The sequence below is a fragment of the Callorhinus ursinus genome, unplaced genomic scaffold (genome assembly GCF_003265705.2).
Source record: "Callorhinus ursinus isolate GAN/ISIS: 27379988/994484 unplaced genomic scaffold, GSC_fseal_2.0 scaffold5, whole genome shotgun sequence".
NCBI classification, from domain to species: Eukaryota; Metazoa; Chordata; class Mammalia; order Carnivora; family Otariidae; genus Callorhinus; species Callorhinus ursinus.
In genome coordinates this window covers 78,540,117-78,567,478 of record NW_027397067.1, presented here as the reverse complement: position 1 = coordinate 78,567,478, position 27,362 = coordinate 78,540,117, and the positions used below count along the sequence as shown (strand labels likewise).

General features: G+C 48.4%; 1 protein-coding gene across 5 annotated transcripts in view; it reads left to right on the top strand.

Moving 5' to 3' along the window:
* The window catches only part of FAM135B (family with sequence similarity 135 member B), a 271,496-nt gene that overhangs the window by 115,717 nt on the left and 128,417 nt on the right, over positions 1-27,362 (top strand). For 4 of the 5 annotated variants that reach the window (XR_012378374.1, XM_025871527.2, XM_073893243.1 and 1 more), the window contains one exon: positions 19,426-19,505. Coding sequence is in view for 4 of the 5 variants with exons in the window: in XM_025871527.2 (XP_025727312.2) it covers positions 19,426-19,505 (80 nt within the window). In the remaining variant the exon portion in view is untranslated. Of the gene's footprint in view, positions 1-18,739; positions 18,845-19,425; positions 19,506-27,362 lie in introns of those variants that run through there. The other variant, XM_073893245.1, reaches the window with a different exon arrangement.

Sequence of the window (27,362 nt, the reverse complement as noted above, 5' to 3'; positions counted from 1 at the left end):
GCACACGTGGCTGTGCGCAGGCTTGTCTGGGTACGCGCGTCTGTGGGGACACGTGGCTGTGCGCAGGCATCTGTGGGCACGCCTGTCTGTGGGCATGTGTGTCTGTGGGCACGCATGTCTGTGCACATGTGTGGCTTGTGCAGACATGTTTGTGGATATCCGTGCATGCTTGATTAAACAGGTGGACAAACAGACATACCTGAACCCTGTCGTGAAGAATTGGTGACTCTGGGCTTTGAGGGATCCTGGTTCTGTTCCTTTCTTGTGTTCTTCCCCCCAAGTGATTCTTTGTTTATCCACCTCATTGTGCTAAAAATGAAGTCTCTCTGAGTGTCACAGTCTCCTACTCAACCACCCTTTCCGACGCCCTCCTCTCTCCCAGGGGTCTACATGGCTGTGTTCTAAGAACAGTTTGAGTACCGAGGACCCTTTAAAGTCACCTGAAGGGCTCTTTGTTACAAGTGCAGGTTAAAGCACCACCCTCTTCTCTGATCTGAAAGGAGGCTGTGCCTTTTGCTTTCTTTGTAGCTGTCTACACGAATTTAGAGGTCAGAGCAGGGATGGATAGATATTCCTGCTGATGGTGAGCTGAGGAGGTTCTAGGGCAGGTCCTAAATGGCTTGGCGGTACCCGAAGAGTCACTATACTTCTGTGGCTCCCAGTTCCCCGTCTGTCACTGGTGCCCAGATCAGCTCGCTCCTGGGTGCTCGGGGAGTGACCATGGCCCTGCCTCGCCAGAACAGGGGTTGCTGCTGTCGTGTCTCTGAGCGCAGTCAACCTGTTTTCTCTGTATCATAACCTATTTCATGGTGTTGCAGGGGTCAGAGGTGAAGAAATACGGAGCTCTAAACACAGTGCGTGGCACACAGTGGGTGTTCTTAATGGTAATTCACGGCAGAGTCGAAGACGGGCGAGGGCGTGTCAGACCTGCTGGTTTGGGAACACCAAGCGGCTGAGATAGCCGCACGCCCAGTGCACGGAACAGTGTCTAGGGCACAGCAGGAACCCGTGAGAGGCTCCCAGACAGAGGGAGTATCATGAGCATCCCGTGCCTGCCCTTCCTCGGACAGGTTCATGCCCTCCCTGCAGAGAGGGGCCTCGGACGCAGGGCTGAGACTTCATGTTTTTGCTTTTGGGACCGGAGGGGTTGCGAGAGCAGGAGACCCAGCGTGTGTGAGGGCAGGGGAGCGGTGTCACCAGAGGCTTGCATTTTCTCCCGTTTTAAACAAACTGTGGTAAAATACACAGTGAAAATGTACCCTTTTCACCACTTTTAAGTGTGCAGTTCTGTGGCTTTAAGAGCATCCACTTCACTGGGCACCTGTCCCCGCCATCTTTCTCCAGAACTTTCTCTCCCATCTGAAGCTGCAGACTCCTTCAACACTAGCTCCCCGCCCCTCCCCCGGCTGCTGGCCCAACCCTCCACCTTTCTGTGTCCCTGCACTTGGTGGCTCAAGGCCTGCGTGCAAACGGCATCATCCAGGGCTGGCTCTTTCGTGGCTGGCTCATTTCAATCAGCATGGCTTCAGCACTCATCGGGGTTGGAACAGATGTAAGAATTGCCTTCCTTTCTAAGGCTGCATAACGTCCCATTGTAGGGGTGGACCACACCGTGTGTATCCATCCGTCCGTTGGTGGACGGATGCTTGGGTCGCTTCCGCATTTTGGCAACTGAGGCTGACCCTGCCACGGGCGCAGGGTGCCAGTGTCTGTGTGAGGCCCTGCTCGCACTTTCTTTGGCCAGACACACGGTACCCCGCACCTTCTGAGTACGTTGTGTCAGGGTGTCTCCCAGGTGCTGGAGACAGAGGGCAGAATTTAGACAGTGAGACCCTGTCCTAGGGGAGCACTCAGTGTTGTGGGATTGTGGAGTCCAGGGGGACAGGGCTGACGCAGGGTCATTTATGGTCATCAGGAAATGAGCCTTGAACCAGCCCTTCCAGGACGAGTGGATGTGAAATGGTACAGTGACGTCTGGGCAGAGCCAACCTCAGGGGCCTGGGGCTGGAACATTCCAGGATGCGGCAGCCGTGGCATGCAGAAGGTGAGGAAGGGATGTGTGCAGAAGGGCCAGCTCACAAGGAACCCGGCGTACCCAGCAAAGGGACGTGGGTGCCACCCTGTCGGGAGGGTCTCTGAAAGCAGAGCAGTGTCATGGTCCGGTGCTCAGTCACAGATACGAACAGTGAGTGGGGCGGGAATCCTGGAGCCAGGCCTCCTGGGGTTTGCTCCCCAGCAGTGTGACTGCGACACGTCCCCCACCCTGGAGCTGTGTCCGTCTCCTATTTGCGGGTGACGGTACAGATCGCAGCGTGGACCCAGTGACGGGGCTCCACAGAGACCGTAGTAGCTACGTGGACTGGGCTCCTGTAGGATGTAGGGAGTCACCAAGAGGCTCAGCCCAGAGCTGCAGGCTCGGCAAGGGCTCAGTGCCGGTCACTGCTCTGTGTTCTTTCCTTTGTTGTCATTGCATGATTATTTCAGAAGACGCTCTCTGGCAGGGGCAGTGGTGGAGGCGGATTGAGTGGTGCTGCCTGGAGACGCTCTGCATGTGAGCGCCAGACTGCCCTTGCTGTCCCAGAGCCCCGTGGGCTGCTCTCCGTGGCCAGCTGGTCAAGGTCCCATGGAAGGGCTGCAAGTGGGAGGAAAGGAGTTCTCAGGGGCTTCCTGCCCATCCCCAAATCATGAGTAGGGCCTGGCTCCCAGAGATCACAGGTCAGTCGTGAGGACATCAAATCGAGGAGCCGTGCCCCCTGCGGGCTGGGCTGGACAGTGGCAGGGACAAGGCGCAGCCTCCTCCCACCCCTCCCCTGCGCCCGCCCACCTCACATGCTGCTGCACCAGAAGCCAAGGGCCCCTCTACCTGAGGGACGTGGGTGGGAGGGGTGAGTGGGGGAGGCTCTCCTGTAACATGGAGCAGGGAGGAATGGCCTTCAGATGTCTGTAGCTTTTTTTTTTTTTTTTAAGATTTTATTTATTTATTTGACAGGGAGAGGGAACACAAGCAGGTGGAGAGTCAGAGGGAGAGGGAGAGGCAGGCTCTCCACTGAGCAGGGAGCCCGATGCGGGGTTCGATCCCAGGACCCCGGGATCATGACCTGAGCCAAAGGCAGACGCCCAACGACTGAGCCACCCAGGCGCCCCCAGATGTTTGTAGTGTTAGCTGCGATGTTGGGGCACTCAGCCGATGGAATGCTCTCATCACTGCTTAAATGCAGCCGGGGCCCCGTTTGGTTAAAGCTCACTGCACTTGCCTAGGCCCTGCCTCCCCTTCCCCTGTTTCCTGATAGCCTGGCAGCATGGTGGAGATGTTAGGTGTCACCGTTCCTGACTCTAACCCGTCCCTGGCCGCCTGCCTTCAGGGCAGCACAGCGGTAAATAGAGGTGGGGGGCCGGCGGTCCGCATTGTTTATGTGTAAGATGTATGTTTAGTTGGTTTTGTAAACACAATGCAATTGTCTCATCAAATTTGAATTACTGCCACATAGCCACCCACATTCTTGTGATGGTTTGGGGTTTTAAAAATGCACACAACACATTGCACAAACAGTAGGAGGTGGAAGGGGGACGGTGGGCAAGAAATCGTTTAAAATACTAAGTGTGGCTGCAGTGTTACCTGGCTTCCACTGAGCTCCGGTGGCCCCGGGGTTGTCTGTCACCAGGCACTGGGGCTCTGTGCTGGGCGGATGGCATCGGAGCCCATCTGGCTTCATGGTCTCCTAACCATGGCTCTGGGACAGGGCGTTTTCACCACTGCGGCTCAGAAGACCACCCTGGACTCTAAGTCCTGTCTAGTGCTTTGTGGGGAACCTCCCAAGGTCCACATTACATGCATCCTGTTGCACAAAAATGCATATTCATTTATGTAAATTAGAAAATGCAGAGAAACCGGAAGCCTATTCCTCAAAACCATTACTGAACTTTTAGAGAACTTACAGACCTCTCTGCATGGATACAGATACATGTACACACCGTCAGCATTTTAAACAAAAGTAAGATTCTACTGTGTACATTGAACCCCGATTTTTTTTCTGATTGTTTACTGAAAGTTGAGTGAATGAGTATTTTCTAAGGAGATCTACAGCCATTTGCCCTCGACCAAACTCTGGGTGATGTGAAAATGCAGTATTGTCAGAGTGAGGTGGAGGTCAGGATTCAGAAATTAGTGTCAGCTTCTGGCCCCCAGAGTGGCTCAGGATTAAGTCATTCACTCACCCCTCACATCAACAGGTGGAGGAAGCAGTCTGGAGAAATCGCTACCTCACAGCCAGGGGCGTGGGTTGAACAGATAAAACGTGCGTGTTAGTCCTTTCCTAATCCCTGGCGAGGGACAGGGGTGGCGGGGGGGAAGCAGGAAGGAGCAGGAAGGTAGGATTCTAATGGGCGCAGGTGGTGGGGAGGCAGAGTCCTGGGTGCAGAGACACTTAGAGAGCAGAAGATGGGGACAGGTGGGGTGCACTCTGCAGGTGCCAGGGAGGGGGGTTTTGAGTGGAGTCCTGACGTGTGAGGGCAGTTCCCTGGATGTTTGAGGCGGGCATTCCAGGGAGGGGTGGGGGCATGTGTGCGAAGGTGCAGCAGTGTGCAGAACCACAGTACCTTAGAGCAGCAGTGGAGGCTGCCCCCTGCCCCCCACACTCACTGCCCCCCTGTGGCGCCTCATGGGTGTGGGTACAGCTCCTGAATCAAGTCATCTAATCACCAGTCTCTTCTGCCCACTACACTTTTGCTCATCTCTTTCCTGGGGATGAGAGGGAAATCACTGTCTTTGTCGTAAGTGTGTTTCTTTCTGAGCTCCTACTTCCCTTGAAAATGCAGTTCTTGCATCCCCCGTGTCTTGCGAGGAGCCGGGTTAAAGGAATGGGTGGTAGCAAATGCAGTCCTTTTTGTCCCGACCGGAGAGCAGGGCCCATATGAGCCCCCGAGAGTGGCGCCATCATTGGAAAGCTGGAAGCAGGGAGAACTGTGGGCCTTAGGCATTGGCTCACAGAAATACCCTTTCCTTGTCGACCAGAGGGGTCAATCCTGGGCTAGTGGAGGGGGGGGGTCACCTGGGTTCCAAGGGATGTGGTGCCCGAGCCTTGGACCATGAGCCAGGCAGTCCAAGTGCAAATCCAAGCTCGGCCAGCTCCCACCGAGAGCATCATTAATCAGACCAGTGGACAGTCTCCTATTTGCACCTGTCCTTTTCACTTTTTCTTGCAAATAAGCACGGAGACATGGCTCTCAGGCTCCCTGGGAATCTGAAGGTTGGTTCCAAACACTGCAAGAGGCTCGTTGGTCAGCCTGGAACAGGAATTAAGTCTGGGCTTCAGAACATTGTAGTTCAGCCTCCTTATTTTGAACATCCAGATGGAGAGGCCTGGGGACATTGGGTGACTTGCCAGAGGCCACAGGTGAGTTGGGGGCGGCCATGCTTCTAGGACTTTTCTCTTCCAGAGGAATCCCATGGCAATATACCGGGGACCCTGACCATCTTGGGAGTTCTGTGGGGCCCTGCCCAAATTTTGCTAGTTTTCTTTTATCCCAGCTTCAACCCAGCCCGCTGTGAGAGAGGTAGAAACCCAACCAACCAGAAAATGATGGGTCATTCGAGAGTAAAGACTTTTTTCAGATATCCACTAATGTGTCATCAATGTGAGGTTACTCGGGATTGACTGCGCTGTCTTTGGAAGAGCTTTCTGGAGTTCAAAGAGTCTGATAAGCCTTGGTTTAAAATCCCAGCTCCACTGTATCTTTGCTGTGTGACCTTGGGGAAGTCAGTCAGTGTCTCTGAACCTCTTTTCTCATATCTATTCTGGAATGATGCCTACTTTTAGACCTGTTTTTAAAAAGAAATGACACTATTCTCTGCCATCCTAAGATAGTAGATCCATTTTATTTCTTCACAAGTTAAATCATAACATAAACTATTTGGCGTTTTCACATTATTGGTTAAAATGCCCCAAAGACCCTCAATTAATACCTTGTATGCCTGAGTCAGATGACAAAATGCACGCCAAAGGAGGCAGTATATTTTTCTTTCTTCAACAAATGCATTTGTGATTGAAGTCTTTCATTACTCAGCACTTTATGGTTTTGGGTCTCTGTGTTAAGTCAGAAAACATTTCTAGCACCAGCTATGCATGGCATGCTAAGGACACAGGGATGAAAATGACAGATTTATTGAGAGAGGCTGACAGCTCACCATGGAGATGATTGATTGCCTGAAACTCCCAGAATGTAAGTCCTGCTAAGAAAACATGGGGTGGGGAGGCAAGGACAGTGCTGGGCTTTGAGGATGGACAGTACTGCTCTAAATGCCCGGTCTGCTAATTATTAGCAGCAGAGCCTTGGGAAAGCCACTTAACCTCTGTGACTCTGTTTCCTTCATTAATAAATGAATATGGTCTTACTTAGGTGGTTCACTGAAGCCTATAGAAAAGGTGTCCTCCTGGATTGAGCAGAGGCATGTGGCAAGATTCAGTGCTCGGGAGCTAGTGATTGTACTAATTTTATTTTGAAAGGGCAGCGCCCTTCAGCAGGAAGTGTTGAGATTGTGGTAGGGCAGTGAGTATTCTCTGTGCACCTGCTATTAGGCCTGAAGGTTGAGGGGCCTGCAGCTTCTCACGTTCTGCTCTTGCAGGACGAGGGGTGGATTGCTGTCCACTGGAGGGACATTGCCTTGAACAACATAAACCAGCAGCTGGAGCTTTGAACTCCTAGCACCTTGATTACAGGGAAAGGAGAAGCATAACAAGAGGCCACTGATAGTAAAAATGAGCAGCTGGTGCGGGGATGCACAAGGAAGATTGGATGCCCTCACTTTATAGACAGAGAATTGTGTGTGTGTATGTGTGTGTGTGTGTGTGTGTGTGTTTCAGAGAGATAGAGCACAAGAAGCAGAGACACAGAGGAAGAGAGAGAGACAGAGAGCGAGCTTGAAGAGACTGACTGGTCAGGGGGAGAGAGCCCATCCAAGGGCAGGCTGCAACCCAGATTCACGTTAGTTTTCCTGGTTTCTGTCCCACATAGCTTTGTGAGGCAGTCCCTAATTCTTCCCTCGGCATTGGGGATTTCCCCCTTTCTTCCTTCTGGGCAACTCACTGATGGTGCCAGGTCTCCGTCCCTCTTCCTGACCTAGGTCTTCTTAGCACTGACCCGGGGTTTTCAGGCATGATGCTGCTGCTGTCCCTGGAGCCGGTGGTGCTGAGTCCTGTTCCGCCACCTCCCTAGAGCCTCGCAGCCACTCGCTGGGGGGCGGGCCTGCTGCTCCCTCATGTCTGGCCGCGCCCGGGGGGCCCCCCACTCTGTGCATCCGCCCGCCAGCGGTGTGCAGCAATAACACACCTCCTTCAGCGTCGATGCCGTCCGCTGTAATTACAGAGCCCGTCTCTTCGTTACATGGAGCTGAGGGGCTTCTTTGTTGTTCTGTCGGAACAGTTTTGCAGAAATAAAGATTTGATTGATGATAAAATGGGGAATTTTTACGCAGACGAGGAAATCCCTCGAAATCTCCAGGCCGCCTTCAAGTTCTCGAAGTTTCCATACCCAACGGTAATCAAGAGGCAGGGCTCAGGGTGGAAGGCTGACTGGGGCTGTGACAGTTCCTTCTCAGAAGAGACACATTCTGATGGAAGGGGCTGGAGATCCGTCAGGGATTCTTCCTCCCAGAGGACAGTTGGCAGGTGTGTCTGTCTGTCTGTCAGCCCCTATCTAGCTGCTCTGGTTTGGGTCTCAGTGGCCTGCTTCACCTGCCCTCATTGCCTGGACAGGAAACATGGCTCATGCTAGATGGCCCGAGAGAGGAGGCGAGGTAGACAGATGGTGGCAAGAGCCACAGGGAAGCTCAGAGCCTCTTGTGTTTCCTGAGTACAGGTATGTGGGGGCACCTTGCAAATGCTGCTGCACGGACTCCTTACAGCAGACCCACCAGATGGGCCTTGTTGTCCCTCTTTGACAAGTAAAGAAACTGAGGCTCAGAGAGCTGGAATGATTTTCCTCATACCACACAACCGGAAGGTGGCAGAGGCAGGATTCAAACCCAGGTTTCACTCTGAAGACCGTACCTCCCCAGGGGAGCACGATGCCTCCATGAAAACTTTCTTTATTAGAATAATAATGGCAATACATATATTAATCAGTTAATGATTTTTGGAGACTTACTTTGTGCTGTGCTGAACTGTTTTTATGTCGCCCTCACTCAACCCTGTGTGTTGGGTCTAATTGTTTATCTGCATGTTACAAAGGAGAAAATGGTAGCTCAGAGAGGTTGAGTAAGTTTCCTATGGTCACACAGCTGGGAGGGGATGAATCTGACTCTTAACAAAAAGTTCTGTTCGATTTCACAATTGGTGCCTTTACCCACTACACTTAATCCTCTGTGAAGGGTGAGGGTAGTGTGGGCCATCTGTTTACACAGTAGCAGATACTAGGGTAAATATTTGGGAAAGAAATATCTATTTGTAGTTCTTTATTCCCCATCCTGTACTCCAGCCAAACTCAGCTCCCCACTGTCCCTACACATATCTCCGGGCACCACCCCTCGGCATTTCTCCAAGCGTTCCCTCTGCCTCAAATGCCGTTATGGCCTAGTCTTACGCATTCTTCAAGGGTGAGCCCAGATGACATGTGAGCTTCATCGGTACTAACTTACGTTTGTAAAATGGGTCAGATTCTGGATAAGTCAGGTGGACTCAGGCATGGCAATATGTAGCGCATACAAAATTCCATTACAGAGCATCTCTGTCTGCCAGCATCTCCATCATACTCTGGGTCAAAGCCTGCAGCCTAATACTAAAGAAGTGCACTGTGGTTCTCGGGGGAGTCTGTATCAATGGGACACTGGCCCAGTCATTCCTGGCCTTGACCTCCTGGCTCACATTCCTGTTCCTTGACGTGAGAGATCCCTCCTGCACCCTACTATCTTTTAGAGACCAGTTTTAATTCGTCCCTGCCTCCCACCGAGGCAGGATCTTCCTCCTCTGAGCTAACCTTGCCCTTTGTCTCATTCTCTTGGAAACTCCAAGAGCCTCTTTAGGATTATAATTACTAGCTGTGAAGTTAGTTTATTCTCTACTAGGCTGTAAGCTCCTTGAGGGTGGGGACCATTTCGTCATTTTTCTAGGTCCTCAGCCTCTATTGTGGTGCCTTGTCCCCACATTGGTCAGTTCAGTTGGCAATAAGTAGTGAGAATATGAGGTCGAAAGCTTGCAATGGCTCTTTCCATCACTGTCACTGGTTTGACCTTTTTTTAATTTAAATTTTTAATTTTTTAAAAGATTTTATTTATTTGAGAGAGAGAAAGACAGCATGAGCAGGGAGAGGGACAAGCAGACTCCCTGCTGAGCGGGGAGCCCCACTCGGGGCTTGATCCCAGGACCCTGAGGTCACAACCTGAGCTACTGACTGAGTCACCCATACGCCCCCTGGTATGACTTCTTAATGCTTGAACTCTTCATGCTACCCATCGCTGTACCCCAGCCACATTTGTTGGTGGCCAGTATGTATAAATGGACCCCAATTTGAAGAATACTTTTGTGTCTTTGGGGTTTCCTAGCCATGAGCTTGCATACTATTTGTTTTTATGCTCTATTAGTCTGTGAGTGAGGTCTGCTTCTCTGGAGCTCCAGCTTCCACATAGGAAGAATGGAGGAGATAAGGACCATCCTTTCTGAATATTGTCCAGGTAGAATCTCACATCACACGTACCACACCTGGTACGGTGCCTGACTCAGGGTTGGCTTGCAAGGATGGGCAGCTTCCTTCACTCTTGCTCTGGTGTTGTGGTTGTTATTGTAAATATTTATGGGGTCTCCAAAAGCAACAATAAGATAATTTTATCTACCTACTTGTAGAGTATCTTTTCTTATCACTTAATATCAATAGCCTAGAATTAAATTATGTCCAAGTGTATTGGTATCATGGATTAGGTGATGGGCCAAAACTGGCAGTCTTGTGTTCTTTTGTGGACTCTGCGAACTAGCTGGGTGTTCCTGGGGATCTTCCCCCCTTTCTAGGTCTACTTCCCATTAGCAACATCTGGTTCTAATGATGAAAATAGTTCCAACTACATTTTAGAAGGAATTGGTGCTTACAGTGTCTCATGCATCGTGCCAGGCACTCTACCTATAGAGTCCCATTTGTTCCTGATAACCACTGATTTTTAAGATGAGAAAACCAGTGCTTGGAGAGGTAAAATGGATTGCTGAAGGTCACACACCACTAGGAAGTGGAGAAGCAGGTATTTGACACCCAGGCTTGTCGGAGGTGAAAGCCGGGGCCTTGGATTCCCCAGTGCGTGTTCATACCACGCTTTTTTGATCCCTCTAGATGAAAGACCTGGCCTCTCCCTCCAACTGCTTGGAACTGGCTGTCGGATCTGGTCTTACCAATTAGAAAAATTCTCTCTGCAGAGGCCCCTGTCACAGTGTGATTTTGCATGGCAGATTTTCTGGTCTGAGGTTTTAAATTACCCATGTCATTTCAAGCTGTGCAAGATGCGTGAAAGCCTGCTTCTGCCTAACCTCATTTAATCAAGCAATACAACTGCGAAGAAAATCCAGTGCTACTTCCTATCGAAAGGGAAGAGAACTGGCCCCTGTTGAGGATGCACTATGTCCCAGGTAGCTCGTGATGGAATCCCCTTCCGTACAGGCTGTCAAGAAGGTCTTCATTTTACCTGCAAATGGTTCTTTTCTGGCTGACCTGGATGGAGACTGACACCAGCAACCTTTTGGAGAGCTGCATTGACACATGGCCACTCATGCAAATGAGAAACCCCATCTGGGTTGACTCATTAGCTAGGAACAACAGGTTCACCAGGGAGTGAGAATCACAACAGCAGAGGGAGATGCAGGGATGGAGAGGCACTTTGCAGTGTTTCAGCAGCCTGGCAACCTCATTTTTTATACATGGCATCTCCAACGAGGCTACTTGTGTTGCTGATTTGAGCTCCTTGAGCCACGTGCTCTGGCGAATAGGGAGGGTGGTTCACCAGGAAATCAGGCTGATGTGTAAAAATAATACCCACCATTTATTAAAGCCTAGTGTTGTGCTGCACACTGATTCCGATTTGTCTCTATCAACTCCAGAAGGTAACTGATCATCCCCATTTGCAAATGAAAACACCGAAGTGCACAGTTTAAATTGTCTTAAGTTGGACAAAAAACATTATCATTGCCATTATTGCTACTGTGGGTTTGCTTTGCTTTTAACCTAAGTGAGAAGAGGGGAGAATGGGGGAAGAGGTATAGCTACTTTGTTCAGACTTTGAAATCTATACTCACAGGGTATGCCTCTTGCAAAGGTCATCCTTTCTTCCTGTTCACAGGAGAATTATCCCAGGAGTGTCATGAGTATAGCTTTTTTCAGTGAGGTATCTCAGGGCAATGAAATAGATTTTTCCTGAGGGCTCAACAGTTGGAGTCCTACCTAAAAGTGACTTTCTTATAACTCTTCCAAATCGCCCCCTTATTTAATCTGTGTGGGCTCCATATTTCCTTTGGTTAAAAGGATGGAGTGGTGGTCATGAGGGGTACCGTGGTGTACTGAGAAATGTTTAAAAAGTGGCTCAAGAAAAGTACATCGTGACATTTGTTGATTTCCATGGGGTAAATACTCCCACCATGGCCAGTTTCAAGCTACCAACCTGGGATCTCTGACTGAGTCCTGATCTATATATTTGTACGAGGCAACTACCCAAGACTGAGGAGACTTTGGAAAATCTTATTTCCGTACCTGTAAGTGGGAATGTATTACACAATTCAGAGAGTTCTCATGAAAAATAAATGTGTTGTCTGTTGGTGCGCACGCCACGTAGTCCTAGGCACGAAGGATCAATGTGACGGCGGAAGGTGTGCCTTGTTCACAATTGGAAAGGATGCAGGGGTTGGCGGTTTCAACCTTTGACCACACATTTCCCTGAAGTTTTCAGAACATCCTCATAGATTCACAACATACCCATAGAATTAAGCAAAAGACACTTTATTGTCACCTGGGGCTTTAGAGCTAAACCCTGTTGGGAGAATCCATTGCAATGAGTTAGGTTCAACTTTATGGAGAGGACCCTTTCCCCCCACGAAGCAGCTTTAAACTCCAGTGGACAAAAATATCTGCTTTGTTTCTACCCAAAAGTCTAACCTGGTTTTTTAGATTTTAATGGCTCTATTGCCAGGGAAAGCTCAGCTTTCTACTGTCAAGAGAAAAGATAGAGAAATCAGGTTGCTGATGTCACTTCTTCTGAGTTTTCCCCCATAGGAAATGTGGCCCCAGGTAGGGTCTAGAATCAGATTCCATCCATCAGGATTGTGTTTGACTTCAGATGATCAGACAGATGACTAACCCTGGCTTAAAAATTACAAGATGTCACAAGAAATCCAGAAGTAGACCATTCTGCCATGTCACCGAGGACACAAAGGACTGACTTCTTCTGTCTTTCTGCTCTGCCATTGTTTTCACGTGGCTTTTATCCTCATGGCCAAAACATGGCCGTTTTAATGCCCACTGGTGTTTTCTTTCTGTATCAAGTCAGGAGACAAAGTCAGAGAAAGGACGGACAGCCCACAGGGTGTGAAACCCAAGACTCGTCCTTTGAAAGTGTTCCTCTTTACTCCATCTGGCAACGAAGGGTTTTCTCTCATTAGCCAAGAGAGGATCACACAGTCTCTCCTAGCTGCAAGGGAGTTCAGGACGGGTGAGCATTTTTAGCTAAGCATGTTTCTTTCTCTGGCAAAAACTGGTTTTTCTTTGTAAGGAAGGAGGGGGATGTGGCTATTGAGCAGACAGGTCAGAGCGTGAGCATCACACAGGCCCTTCCAGATGAGCAAGGAGATGGGAATGAAGAAACGAGAAAAGTCATCCCAGTAAACATCAGTGGCATCTGACTGAATCATTATAATCATTATGTTTTGAACATATTGAAGTATCCAGACAAGTTTTGCTGAAATATTAGAGTGGGTTTTTCTTGAAAAAGTATCTCATTACGTGCTATTGAGGCTAATAAAATCCAACAGAGTGGTGTGTAGTCCTCTTATGGAGTCCTGTTATGTAGTCTAGTGGGTGGACACTGTCAGAACAGATGAGTCAGCCTGTGAGTGTACAGTAAAAATATATTGGTCATTTCCTGGGTACTTTTCCTTTTATTAGTTAATTTTTTAGAACACCAAGGCCTCTCTTACTGGCAGGACTACCCTGTCTTCCCTGTTAGGGCAGAGAGTTTTACCTTGGGACCAGTGGCTCTTCCATTGTCAAGTTAAGTCCCACAGCCGGTCAGGGCAGAGTTCCAGAGTTCGCTCCTAACCACGTGCTATATTACCTCAGAAGACTCAAAGATAGAGGGTTTTTTCTTAGCCATGTGGGCACAGCCATGTCAGAACAGAACATTAGCTCTGGTGTCCGCAATTTTGTATTTTCGAGTACTACGTGCCGCAGGCGTCTCTGAACCTTGTCCCGCTCAAGCCATCACCTTTCCCCCGGCTTCATTCCAGCCATGAGGTCGGAAAGATTGGGACCACAGCTCTGACACGATGTCTGTTCCACACGTCTTAGATAACAGTAACAACGATATTTTCTCTTTAGTGAAAGAACTAAAGGTTGAACATCATACTAAGGGCTTTACATGTGTGTCCTGTTTGCAGTGCATGACAGTTCTGTGAGGCTGGTACAGGTATCATCACCTGTGAGGAAAGAGGCTCAGAGAAGGAAAGTTATTATTTGAAGTTTGCGCATTTGGCTTTGGGACCTAGGCGTTCTGACTACCGAGTCTTGGTTTTGACCCTTTTGCAAACACAGCGATTTGTACTTTTAGGTCATGTCACCTGTCTCTGGGTCAGAGTGGTTGTTTCATATCATGTCTGATATGAAAATGATTATAACAAAATGTCATGGGTCTCTGTATTTCCATTATAGAATATCATTTCTAGTTTTGTTAGTTTCATAAAAATTGCCCTGTGGATTCTTAGTCACAGAATTGTAGATGTTGGGAGTGAATTGTGTAACCCCGTGGTTTTTGAAGGAGTCTGTGTTCTTGGAATCAGTCAATCTTTCCTTCTCTCTTTCATTCCTCTGACACTGTTTGAATGCCAACTGTGTGTAAGCACCATGTAAGTTGCTGGAAATACAGAGATGAATAGGACATAGTTTTCCTCCTCCAGCAGCTGGTGGTAGTGGATATTTCTATAATCAACCAAGAACAAATGTTTATTAGATGCTCTTCTCTCCTTATACAGTGCTAAGAGCTCTAAGGAATACAAAAGAAGCAAAAGATAGCATTCCTATTCTAAAGATGTTTTTGAGAAAACAAAGGGAAATACATTAGTGATCAGAGGGAGAATGTGATTGGACTCCTGGTGATAATAGTGATGGGGAAGTTGAGGGGAGCCTAATGAAGTTTAAAGCACCTGCGTTTGCCTCCCCCAATAAGAGCTTGGTTTAGTCAAATGGCCCTACATTTTAATCCCTAAACTTTCCGTTAACTAGCCATGTGACTATAGGAAAATTACCTAACCTCTCTGAGTCAGTTTGTGTATTGTTAACATAGGGGTAGTCACTCCTGCCCCTTAGCTTTGTCATGAGGAAGAAATTTGAAAGCCTGTATGCATTAGTTTACTATAATAAATTGCCACAAACTAAGTGGCTCAATACAACATAAATTTATAACCTAACAGCTCTGGAGGTCAGAAGTCTGAAATGGATCTCACTAGGCTAAAATCTGGATGTTGCAAGGACTGGATTCCTTTGTGGGGGTTCTAGAGAAGACTTTGTCTCCTTGTCTTTTCCGGGGCATGTAGGCCGCCTGCAGTTTTGGGCTGATGGCACCTGCCATCTGGAAGGCAGCAGTGGCTGGTAGGGTCTTTCTCACGTTGCGCTACCCTGTCACTCTCTCTCTTCTACCTCCTTCTTCCATTTGGAAGGATCCTTGTGGTTACACTGGATGTACCCAGGTAATGCAGAATAATCTCATTTCAAGGCCAGGTGGTCAGCAGCCTTAATTCCACCTGCAACCTTAATTCTCTGTTACATGTTGTAGTGGAGATGAGGATGTAACTGTCTTTGGAAGGGGCATTATTCTGCCTCCCATATCATGTAAAGGGCATAGTTTATGCCACCCTTACAGATGGAAGCCCATAAGGTAAAAAATGACTATATGTATTTATATCCCAAAAGGAGTCACGTGCAGATCAAGACAAACACGCTGGCACACTGTCTGAAGGTTTCTACTTCCTGGTCTCCGCTTCCTATTCCTTCTGACTGCAGCTCACTCCCCCACACCTTGCTCACCCTCCAAGGACTTGAGCTAACTGTTCCTTTCTTCATCATGTCTTTGTGAATGACCCCCGCTGGAAGAAGGTAGATTTAAGGTAGCTAAAGGAAATCCATGTGGAAAATAATAAAGTCATGCCAGGAGATGTGCTAACATTACTTACTGAATGTGTGAATGTGGACAAATCTCTTCATCTCTAGAGGGGGGGTTTTCTCATCATTAAGATGGAAATCATAGTAAGAGTATCAAAGGTTTCCTGCAGAGATCAAACGGTATCATGTATGTCCGGTAGGACACGTGGTTTATGGATTTATGACCGGGCAGCAATTTGTGTCAGATAGAAGAGAATTATTAAAGGGGTTTAAGCATTCTATTTAATCAGGGCAGAGCCCAATTTGGCCAATCTAATGGAAACTTATTTCTTTCAACATGTGCCTGTAATGCATCTGAAGTTCAAAATGATGTCTGATTCCTTGAAGTAAGACTCAGCAACATCAAGTGCTTTTAAGGAAAAAGAGCTCAGACAGTGCTTTGGAATTGGTTATAAAAGGTTTTAATGAATGCAGTGAAATGTGATTCCTGTGAGGTGTCGCAGGCAAAAAATTAAAAACATACATTTATCTCCGGATTAGAATGCTCGCTGCCCTTTGCTACTGGATAAGTAGTTGGATATTTCCAGCCTCTTCTCTGGGTAGGCCCTGAGATGGCGCTTTCTCTCGCAGAGGATTTATAGAGGCTGCAACAGGATTGCCTACGTGGAAGTTCCTGGTCCAGACCCCGGTGAGCGGTGCTGAATAAGTCTTGTGCATAACTGTAACTGCTCCAAGCACCGCCTGATAGAAAAGTGATATATTGCCTCTGGCAAGGAGTGACCCATTTTGTGTTCAGAGAAGAAGCCATTAGAATACTAAAACTGGCGGTGGTAGTGATGGGATTTACATATCTTCCTCTGCTGATGAAATTATTGCAATGCTTGGGTCTTTTTATTAAAGAAACACCAGCAGCGGCCTCTTGTTGTATTCGTATCCATCAGCGTTTGCCGATGATTGGCGCATGGGGAGGTGGCCTGCAAATGTGTTCCATTCTGCAGACACGGAGCTTGATTGTGAATGTGGTGGCCGCCCCTCATTGTTTCACTGTTGCTGTTAATGCTCTTGTCACTGTCACTAATTTATGAAGCAACATTTCACATTTTAAAGAGGTTTTATTAAAAATCCAAATTTCTGTCTTCCCTTGAAAACCCCAAAGATCTAGCAATACACAGTCACCCTTTCTACACAGTGGTAATTAGTGACTGCTAAGGAGCAGTGGTCTCCTATAGACAGGGTGGGAAGCTTCCCCTGCCTCAGTCTCCCTCACACAGATAGTTGAGCTGATCTGTGATGGTGCTTCCCCCGTGGATTTCCCGGTGATAGTAAACGGCCTCTCTGTAATGAGCCATGGCTCCCCAAGGACACATAGAGTGAGGGCCTGGGAGCCTTTGGTCACAACATGTTTATCAGCTCATCAATATGTAACCTTGTTTTAGGTGTGTTTCTGTATAAGGCAGTGCCATCTATCTAGCTGTCTTTTTAGGTATCTATTTATTGTCTGTCTATCCATCCATTTATCCAACTATGATCTATCATCTATCCTTCCATTTATCTATCATCTGTCTATCTATTATCTATCTATCTATCTATCTATCTATCTATCTATCTATCTATCTATATCATCTATCTGTCTTTGATCACTAACATTGAACTCATGGCCAGTGGCACTATGCCTCAGGTCTGAGCGCAGCTCATCTAACACACTGTTGTCTCTGCTGGTGTCCTGCATTTAGGGACATGGAACAGCACTTCAGCTCTACACTAGGGGCCATTTTAATTAGCAGAGTCACCAACAAAAAGCACAAAAATACAAAAAATAAAAGGGTACTAAATAGATTGCAGAGGACATGTGTTTACAGCATAAGAACTGGAAACAGAAGGTAGTGTGGTCTTGCCTGAGCTCAGGTGAAACAGGTGCACGGGGGAGTCAGAACTTGCCCGTCTGGGAACACATCTGAGTGACCACGGAGCCCCTGAGCACCGTGTGTGAGGGTGTAGATAACACATTAGCAAGTAGGAGAATCCACATATACAGAATCCGTAAATAATGAGGGTCAACTGCTTGTGATTGGCACATATTTTCTCTCACCATGTAGCCTGTCTTACAATCCTCTTAATGGCACATACTGCAGAACACAAGTGTTTAGCTTCGGTGAAGTCCAGTTTATCAATTTTTCTGTATGTGGATCATTCTTTTGGTGTTAAGAACTCTTCACTTATCCCTAGATTTTAAAGCTTTCTTTTATTTTTCTTCTCGAAGGTTTAATAGTTTTACTTTTTGCATGCAGGTTTATGATCCAGTTTGAATTAATTTTTGTAGAAGGTGTGAGATCTAAGTTGAGTTTTTTGTTTGGTTTTGGTTTGGTTTGGTTTGGTTTTTGCCTATGGATATCCAAGCACTTCAGGACCATTGATTGAGAAGGCTACCTTTTCTCCACTGAATTGCTCTTGAACTTTTGTCAGAAATCCCTTGAGCATCCATGTGCTCTCGTTACTGCTGGGTGGGGGTAGAAACTCAGGCCCCCCACATGGTCTGTACTTTAAAAAGGTGGGATTCTCATCACCATTCATTAGTAGTGAAAATCTGGCTCCCTCCTCAAAGACCTTCTCTTGCCAGATGAGGAAGGTGCCTTGTTAAAGCTTGCCAGTGACATCGAGGCTCCCACTTGGCCTTTGCTGGTATGTGTGGGGGTGAGGTCACATTTTTTGTGTGTAGTGTGGCTGGAGTACAGCTACTCCTGTCTAAAAGTTTTCTATCTCGTGAGGCTGCCCGTTTTCTGGTCCTTTGTCTAGAGAAAGCAGGCATTTTTGTTGGGGATTTTGTTGTGCAGCCAGTAGAATTTCTGGGTGGTTGGTTTCTCTCTGGGATATACGGGGCAAAAAGAAGCGCAGAGAACTCAGCACCATGTCTTTATCTGGACCTTGAGGTCCTTAAACTGTTTGCTTTCTTCTTCATCTGTAAAAATCTGTTGTTTGTTTTCCATATACTGTCTAGAGGTTTTAGTCGTATGTGGTGGGTAGGATGAGGAAAAGTATGTCTACTCCATCTTTCCTGGAAGCAGATGTCATAGGAGGTACTTTCTTTTTTTTTTAATCATCATTTTACAGATACAGAAACAATTCAGAGAAGCTGTGTGGTGTATTCACACCATTTGTGACAGCTCACAAATGATGTCACCCAAACTCCGGCTATGAATCTACCACCAGTGCCCTTTGCTCTACATCTCTTCTGCTTATCACACAACACACACGTACAACAAACACGAGCCTGTCAACAGAATCTTCTATGAGTATATTCACAGCGCAGTGTTGCCGCCAACCATACGCTTGATGAGCCAGTGGAGACTGATGGGTTCATGGTTCATTTTACCTCTATTTCACTTTGTTTTATTCACATCCCATTTCACAATGGACTTGAAATCGGTGGAAGTGGAGAACAGCATGACGCCAGAAATGTTCCTGAGTGCTTGTGAGCAGAAGGGCCATTAATGGCAAAGGCAGGGACCTGGAGAAGGTACTTCTGCACCTGTGGTGGAAGTGGACAGATAGGAAGGTTACTGATAGTGTGGGAACCTGCGCGATGTCCTGAAATGGTGGAATTTGGAAATGGGGGTGATGCATTACACATAAGGATGCAGATATATGCTGGAAGAGTGGTTGGCAGGGCCCCTAAGATTGGCAACCCAGCTGCTGTGTTTCTAAGGGAAGAGTTTGTGTTGCAACATGACAGCGACTCAATTTATGTATGGATTTTGCACCGCGTGTTAAAGCTTCCATTTTCCCATAGAATGGACTTTCTTGACCGAACAAAAGCTATGCCCCTTGAGGTACCTGTGCCATGTGGCCAACCCATCTATCCCTTTCCCTCTCCCTGTTACCACCAACCTTGTATGTGTCTCCCATGATCTCCCTTCAACTCAACTTCCTGTGTCCATCTTGGTCCCATTCTAGCCCTCTCCCACTGTCCCTCCTTGATGCCAAATGGTTGTGCACACTGCCTAGAAACTCCCGTGGTTCCCTTTGGCCTGTACTTATAGAAGAAGCCAACCGTAAGGAGTCTGATCTTCATCAGCCTGTCCTCTGTTCTTTCCTTAGGTATTACCAGATCCGAGTGACCTTGAAGGTGTCCTCAAGGATCCCCCACAGACTGAGCGCCTCCATCGTTGGGCAGACAGGTGAGCAGGAGGATGGCAGTGGGGTGCTTGTTTTCCACTGGTCAACCGTCCTTTATCACTACAGAGCAGTGCACAGCAGAGTGCAACGTACATAGCGACATTCAGTAAACCGCACTGAATTTTGGAAATGGAGGCCCACTCTTGGTGTAGCCATGTGTGCGTATTGTTGCAAGGGGAACCTGGCTGAAGGAAAACACCCTCTCCCCGGGACAAACCTGGCTGTGAAGGGTTGGCTACAGTCAAGTGAGGGAGGAAGACGATGGCAAGTGTCATCCTGTTATCAATCCCGATGATCAGCTAGTTACGAAGGACTGAATAAGTTGGCAGTTGTGGTAGAGCTTCCCAGGTACAAGGGGGACGCGGAATCAACACTCCCACCTTGGGGAGAAGGATGGACAAGGACAGCCCCGGTTCTAACTCAGAGGAGGCTGGGTATTAGTGGGCATCCAGGACTCCCAGCAGGTGTAATAGAGCGTTGTGTCCCAAAACTAGAGCTTATTGCCTAAGAAGTAAGGATAGGCATCAAGAGGAAATACTTATATTAGTACATTTGGGAGAATATGTAGATCAGTCATACCGTATGAAGGAGAAAAACAGGGATGGAGAGGGCGCCTGGGTGGCTCAGTCGGTTAAGTGCTGCCTTCGGCTCAGGTCATGATCTCAGGATCCTGGGATTGAGCCCAGCGGTGGGCTTCCTGATCAGCAGGGAGTCTGCTTCTCTCTCTCTCCCTCTTTCTCTCCCCACCGCTCATTCTCTCTCTCTCAAATAAATAAAATCTTTAAAGACAAAACAAAAAAACCCTATAGGGGTGGAAGAGAGAGAAAGCAAGGAGATAAAAAGACAGAACTATGGAAAATCTGCTTAACTTTAAAGATAAAAATAGAGGTAGTAAAGATTATTATAGACATAAAAACCGGTAGAGTCGAAAGCTCTGGTCATAGCTACCGTTCAAAGAAGTCCTTCTGGAATTTCCCTGGCAATCGGGTCACTTCATTATTGGCAGTGATATTATGGTGAGTGGAACCGCATGCAGTGAAATACCCGGAGACTCCGGGTGTAGACAGAGTGGTCTGCTTAGCTCCACCTGCAGGAGGCGTGGGCAGTGTGGGGCAGAGCAGGCTACTCAGATCACACAGGGTGACATCAAGGACTGCTGGTGGTTTATGGGCAGCCGGTTGACCAGAGCCTGTGGTCTAGAAGTAGCAAAACACTGGAGACCACCTGCCCCTCCTCTGACTCTGGGCAGGATTAAGTGTCAAGTACTAGGCAAGTCACCCCATCTCCAGGGCGTCCCTTGTCTTCCACTCTGCTCCTCTCTCCGGGGAAGAAATCAGGCAGCTGAGACTGGTGGGCACCCGGTCTCCTGTGTCCTGTGTGCATTCCGGAAGCCTGCGGTTCCCTGCTTGCCACTGCCTGTGTAGCGCCCCATCTCTACCCCACTTTCTGCCAGAAGAAGGTTGCTTTGATTGGCAGAGGGAGTAGGAATCCTGCCATCGCATGACCTCCTGTGTGACCCCAGGCATTGGCATTGGCAACTTGAAATTTAATTTCCTTACCTGAAAAATGAGGATAAAAACCTATCCTCTGTAGTATTCTTGTCTTAGAGATTATAAAGGAGAAGGACATTTTAAATTCACAGAGATTATACATGTTAATTGCCAGGAGAGGAGCTGGCTTAACGTCAGTATCCAGTCATTCTGACCTGTGAGTGGCCACACAGGGCTGTGGGGCTGGGTCTGTTCTCGGGGATGAGGCTGGGACCTGGAAATTGGGTGGGATCTGCACCCCAGCCCACCTGCCCACAGCCAGCCCCAGGTTCCTGATAAGGACTCTGGTCCTTCCCCGTGACTCTAGCACCTGAGGTCAGTTGGTGTCACCAGCGGAGGCTTCTCTTGGAGCTGGTGGTCCCCACCCCCCACCGTGAGGACCAGAGGGCTGCTGGACATCCAGCCACCGGCAAAGCCCGGCAGGGGGCTTGGGGAGAGGAGGACTTGCCACACAGAAACAAAGACAAATGAAATGCAGTTTAGGGGAGGAAAAAACAAAGCTTTTCTTCTTCTTTGGTCTGTTTTGACACAGGGCTAATTGGGGTACACTTGCTATATGCCCTTGGAATATACACAAGCATACTATTTAGAACGGAATGCTAACATAGAGGCCAGCAATAATTACCATAAGGATTGCTCCATGAGTGAGCAAGAGATAGCTGTTGTGATTTCTTACTCGAAGTGATTTCCAGTTGCATTATTTTCTGTTAGATATCACTGCACTGCCAGGCACGCCAAAAACTTAGTGGTTTTAAACCATGATTTATTCTCGATGTTTTGAGTTGCCCGGCCTCATCCAGGTCATTCGTGTACTGCTTTCTGCTGAGATTTCTGCGGAGAGGATGGATCGTTGGAGATCATGACATCAGACATGTCTGATCCTTGGTTGGGGTGGCTGGACTGCTCAAGGGAACAGCTGAGCTTCTGTCTCCAGTTGGGTGGTCCAACCTTTTATATGGTGGCTCAATTCACTGAAGGGGGGCGGGTTGAGGGGAGAAAGGAGATTCTAGGTTTCTAACAGGCTGGGCTGGGAACTGGCCCAGGGTCCCTTCCCCACATTGCATTGTTCAAGGCCAGGTGCAAGGCCAGCCCACCTTCAAGGGGAGGGGAATATACTTCACCCCTGATGAGGCGCCCTCTGCAGGTACAACAATGAAGGCAGTTTTAACAGTCGTGTTTGTATACAATTATCCAGACATGATTTCCATCACATGCATGTAGTTCCAAGTAAGCAAAAAGAAAGAAAACCAGATGTTTAGACAATGAGGTAGGATATACTGAGAAACAATGAGAAGGAGTCAAAGCACGTGGGACCTAATGATGTCTTTGACACTTACTAGTGGAGTGGTCTTGCAGGGACAAATGATTTAATTTGGCTGTTTTGTTCCATTTATCTCTAAAACAGAAATAGAGAAAGTTTGCTGTGTCTAGAGGTGCAGAATTCAGTAGTGGTGAGAACCACAGGCTCTGAGCTTTCCAGGTTCAAATCCTACTTCCAACACTTCTCTGCTCTGTGGATTTAGAAAAGTTTTTTGATTTGATGGATGGATTGATTGATTTTTGGGTTCCTTATCTGTAAAGTGGGGCTGGTAAGAGGCACCTACCTCTGGGTTTGTGTTAAGGATTGAATGAATTATGCAAGGAAATGTCTGGAAGAGTGCCTGGCACAGAGTAAGCTCACAGTACCTGTTAGCTGGAGTAAATGTCCCTATTGTGCACATGGTGGTTATTCACTTAGCAGCTCTCTGCCCCATGCCGGTCCCTGGGACACATCGCTGGGGATGGGAGGCTGCCTTGCTGCTTTGGAGGAGCTCACAGTCCTCCAAGGGAGATGGACAAGTGTTCCACGAGTCCAACAGAGGTGGATGTTGAGATGGGATCCCAAGTGAGGTCTGGAATTGGGAGCAGAGGTTGGCTCAGCAGGCAGAGGTAGGAAAGGATGATCTGGGCAGATGTAGCAAAATGACTGGGGCCTGAGCAGTGCAGGCATGAGCATAGGGCGGGAGAGATGTGGGGTGGCAGGGCCGAGGGGGGAAGAGAAACGGCGTGGCTAGGGGCCGAGTTGTGCTGACCAAGCACACAGACCTCCTTGCAGCCGGTTGGCCCAATGAAATGAGAGCGCTTCAGAGACACAAACCCAACACAGTTCAAACGTGAGATGTAGTCTCATAAATGAAGGGGCATAAAGAATTAGACATTTTTGTTCTCTTCTTCAACATATCCGTCCTCTGGTAGACACATTATGTAGAGATGGTTTCAGTTAGGCAGACGATTTAGATACTCTTTCTCAAGATGTGAAACAATTGCTCCTTGAATTTTCCAGGCTCCATGTTTATGGTTGGATTCTGTAAATAAGAGGAAACGAATAATTTCCCATGTGAAATAATTTCCCATGTGAAATAATTTCCCATTACCTGCCACCATTGCATTGTCTTTTTTCAATATGTTTTTAAAAGATGACTTGGGGAAGGTTCCTTCTGGTCTGAGTGAACTGTGTATCTCATGACTGTGAGGGGTTCTGAACTCAGAAGGGACTGTCCCCCGGGCATTCTGGAAAGATCCCAGCATTACAGAACAGACATGCATGCAGTCAGCTGACTGCACAGCCTGGGTGACAGGTGTCCCATCTTCTCTTGGAACTGGGGGCAGGGCAGAGAGGGGGCTGCTTCTCTGTGGACGTGACAACACTGGGGGGTGTTTGGCCCTGGTGTCTAGTGGGAATCTAAAGTCCACAGTGTCTTGGTCATTACCAGAAATAGAAAAGTATAAATTACAGGCGATCCCGTCATGATCCACTGAGGCCAGGATAAGTCTTGGCTGCCCCAAACTTTTTCAGATGCCTCTACAAACCAAAGTACTGGGACCTCAGAGGCGCAGAGATGAATTTTGGTCACTTAAAATGTGTAACAGGAAGAGAAACCAGAGTGAGAAATTTTAAAATGTGATTTGCTTGCCTCAGAGCCTTGCTTACCCTTTGTGGGTCTCCCAGAATGGTCGCTTCCTCTCTCCCGAGGTCAGGGTTGCGAGTAATCGACACGTCCGTGCCTGTGAATAAGTCTTACGTCTACTTAATTGTGACAATTTCCTTCCACCACGGTGGTGCTATTTCATAGATTTTGCCGTTTCTTCCTCCCTGAAGGTGTTAGAAAATGTTCCCCTGGGGTGGGGGGTGACCACTGAAGTCAGGGAGGGCAACCTCAGGCTGTTAAGAGCTGCGCACAGAAAAGGCATCCGCTTGTCACGGTTCATCAAAGCCCGAGAGAAGATAGCACAGGAAGTCTACATGGAAGCACAGGAACTATACATGGAAATGTATAAAAATTACCATGATTAGTTTTAGTACTGTTTTGAGAGGTGATTTCCATTAAGTAGAAGCATTTAAGAGTTTCATCATGTAGGGGGTGCGGGGGGAGCATTTGTTCTTTAAATGAATCAACCTAATTTCTTTTCAGGGTCCATTAAAGTACACCTAAATATCAAATATGCCTGTTCTCATGGAGAATACTAAGCAAGTAAAACAGTTGCGCTCCCAGGCTCTGAGTACCCACCTGGGGCCCGAGGAGAGCACTGCTCGGGGCCGTCGGAAGGAGGTCTCCGGCCAAGCCGAGACTTGAGTGATATCCTCCCCCCTGCTCAGCTCCAAGATCGGTGGTCAGCTCAGAACCACTGAAGCCCAGGTCCCTCACTTTTGACCCCCCCTCCCCGGGCAGACCAGGAGTCCACTCTGCCAGCTGGCCCTGTGACACTGGGGCCAAACCCGGTATTGCTCCTCCTTTGTCCTTGAGATGGCATCTTTAAGCCTGCTTGCCCTGCAAGGCCCTCCTCTGGAAGCTGTCTTCAATCTGCTCTATCTCTGCCTCTGTTCTGGGCGTTCCTTCCACTCTGAATGCCTGTCCCTCCCTCCCTCCCCCTCGGGTCCAGGAGACTGGAAGAAAGGACTGACGCAGCTTCTGGGAGGGAGATGTCCCACTGCATCGAAATTACCAGTTCCCCATCTGAACGTCCTCACAATTGCCTACACACACACACATACCTCCCCCATCACCGTGCTTCCATTTTAGGGTACTCTCATCCCCTGCCACCTGTGACTTGGCTTTGGAGGACCACCCCAGGCTGCTGGGAGCACTTTGTTCAAGATGGGAACTTGCCTGAGCCTTTGAATCCCACTGTCCCTCACAGCCATCCCAAGCCCAGCCCGCACCCATGACTCTCCGTACAGGGACAGGGAAGCCCCGTGTCTTGTCTCAGGATGGGACAAGCTGAGATGTAACTCATGTTCCAGAGTCCCCTGCAGGATCACCTTTGCTGAAATGTACCCATGTCTGCCTCCCTGCCGACTCCCTGCCTTCCCCTGCCCCGTGTTCTCCATCCTGCTCTTACTGGAGCACATCCATAAGAAGTCACCAGCACGTGAGCCCTCGTCTCTGGGTCTGCTACTTTACCAGTTCTATGCGGAAACCACTAGAAGTTGTATAGCATTAGTTGTATTATAGGAAGTAGAGTGTGAAGTTAGCCAGAGCTGAGTTCACCTGGGTTCCTTGTGACCCTGGGTCAGGAGCCTCTGTGCGTAGCACCCTCTGTGAATGGAGTAACTGTGATAGAAACAACCCTGTAGGGCTGTGTGGGGGATCAGATGACATGCATGGATACACCAGGAGCCCCCACGTGCACACACGCCAGCTCATGGCCTCCTTGCTTCAGCTGCCCCCCACGTTTGGCAGGAATAATCTCCTAATCCACCCCATACTCAGTGTGCATTCCTTGGAGACACTCAGCGTCAAACCCCAGTTTCTGAAAGTTGGCTGCCTGTGAGGCCGTTGAAGCAGAGCTTGCTGGCAGACCCTGCTCTCTCGGAGCTCAGATGCAGTGGTGGGGAACCGAGGGGCTGAGTGACAGTGACAGAGAGAGTGATGAGGGCCTGGGAGGAGAGAGGGCTGGCTGCTCAGGGCTTGGGCAGCCTCCCTGGGAGGGCCGCAGTGCTCTCTTCCCAGGTCTGACTCCATCAGGCAGACCCGACCTCCAGGGGTCCTGGCTTCTGGCCTGGGGTCGTCGGAGCAAATCTCTTTGTGTTCAGAGAGCAGGGAGAGCCCCCCAGCAGGTCGTCAGGACCTCAGCCCACCCGGCGTCGGCATACCTGCCCTGCTATTCCCCCAAAAGGGAGTAAGGCTCCTCCCCCAGGAGCCTGCACCTGGGTGGGGGCACCTTGCACCTGGCGAGCATGATTTAGGGACGGGCACCCACAGAGAAAGGTGAGGGTAAGTGAGGGACCCCTGATGCATATGGCAGAGACAACGGGACACAGGCTTCAGAGCGGCCTTCCTTGCGGGTCGGGGAGAACAGCGTCGGTCTCTAGGGCACCACACACACGCACACGCACACGCACGCACGCTCCGGACCAGCCAGCTGTGTCCCACTCACACGGGAGAACTAGAGTCTCTGTAAAATGGGAGTCATCCTCCCCCTCCTTTCTTCATGGAATCATGAGAATTGAAAATGTGAATATTGTGAAAGGGAGATTGACATCCTAAGCCTTCAATACATTCTGGCTATGTTTAGTTTTATTGAAGAAGCCACAGTCAGCAGACACGGGTGAAATTTATATGGACTGAAACTAGGCCTGATGGGTTTTTGCTTATTCTGTTAATGCTCCTTGAGTGTCTCCTGTGTGTCCCGCACTGTTTCCGGAGCTCTCTGAACTCCCAGAGGCCCCCCCCCACAGATGTTGTCTTCCCTGGTGAACTCCCCATCACTGGATGTTCCAAGCCTGGGTTTCCAGGTTTGAGACCCTGGCATTGAAGAGGAATATTACAAGATAGTGTATACGGACTCCTAGTCCTTCTGGTGTTACGAAAATGAAGTTGCTCTTTATTGTATTTTTTGTGTGTGTGTGGATATTTAGGGATGTAAGTGAATCCTGCATGTGCAAATGATGCTTACAGCCCTGGCACCATGTGGCTTTATTCCGTTCTAGCTTCTCGGTGCCTATCAGTGTGTCTGGAACATAGTTGGTGTTCCCTGTACATTTACTGAATTGATGAATGAAAGACCAGGGAATGGAACTTGGGCCAAAGAAAGAAAAAAAGAAGCTGAATTCCACTCAATTAAAAAAAACAAAAACAGAAACATAGTGAGCTCAGTGATAAGAGGGAGGGAGTATCTCAATGGAAAAGTATGCTGTTTCTGGTTCTCAACTAATAGTCAATAAGCTGTTGTTGTTGTTGTTTTTTAAAAGATGATTATTTGGAAAACAGCAAAGTGTCCAAGAGGCAAGACAACCTCTTTCTGATTTGGCTAAATGGTCTCTGAGAG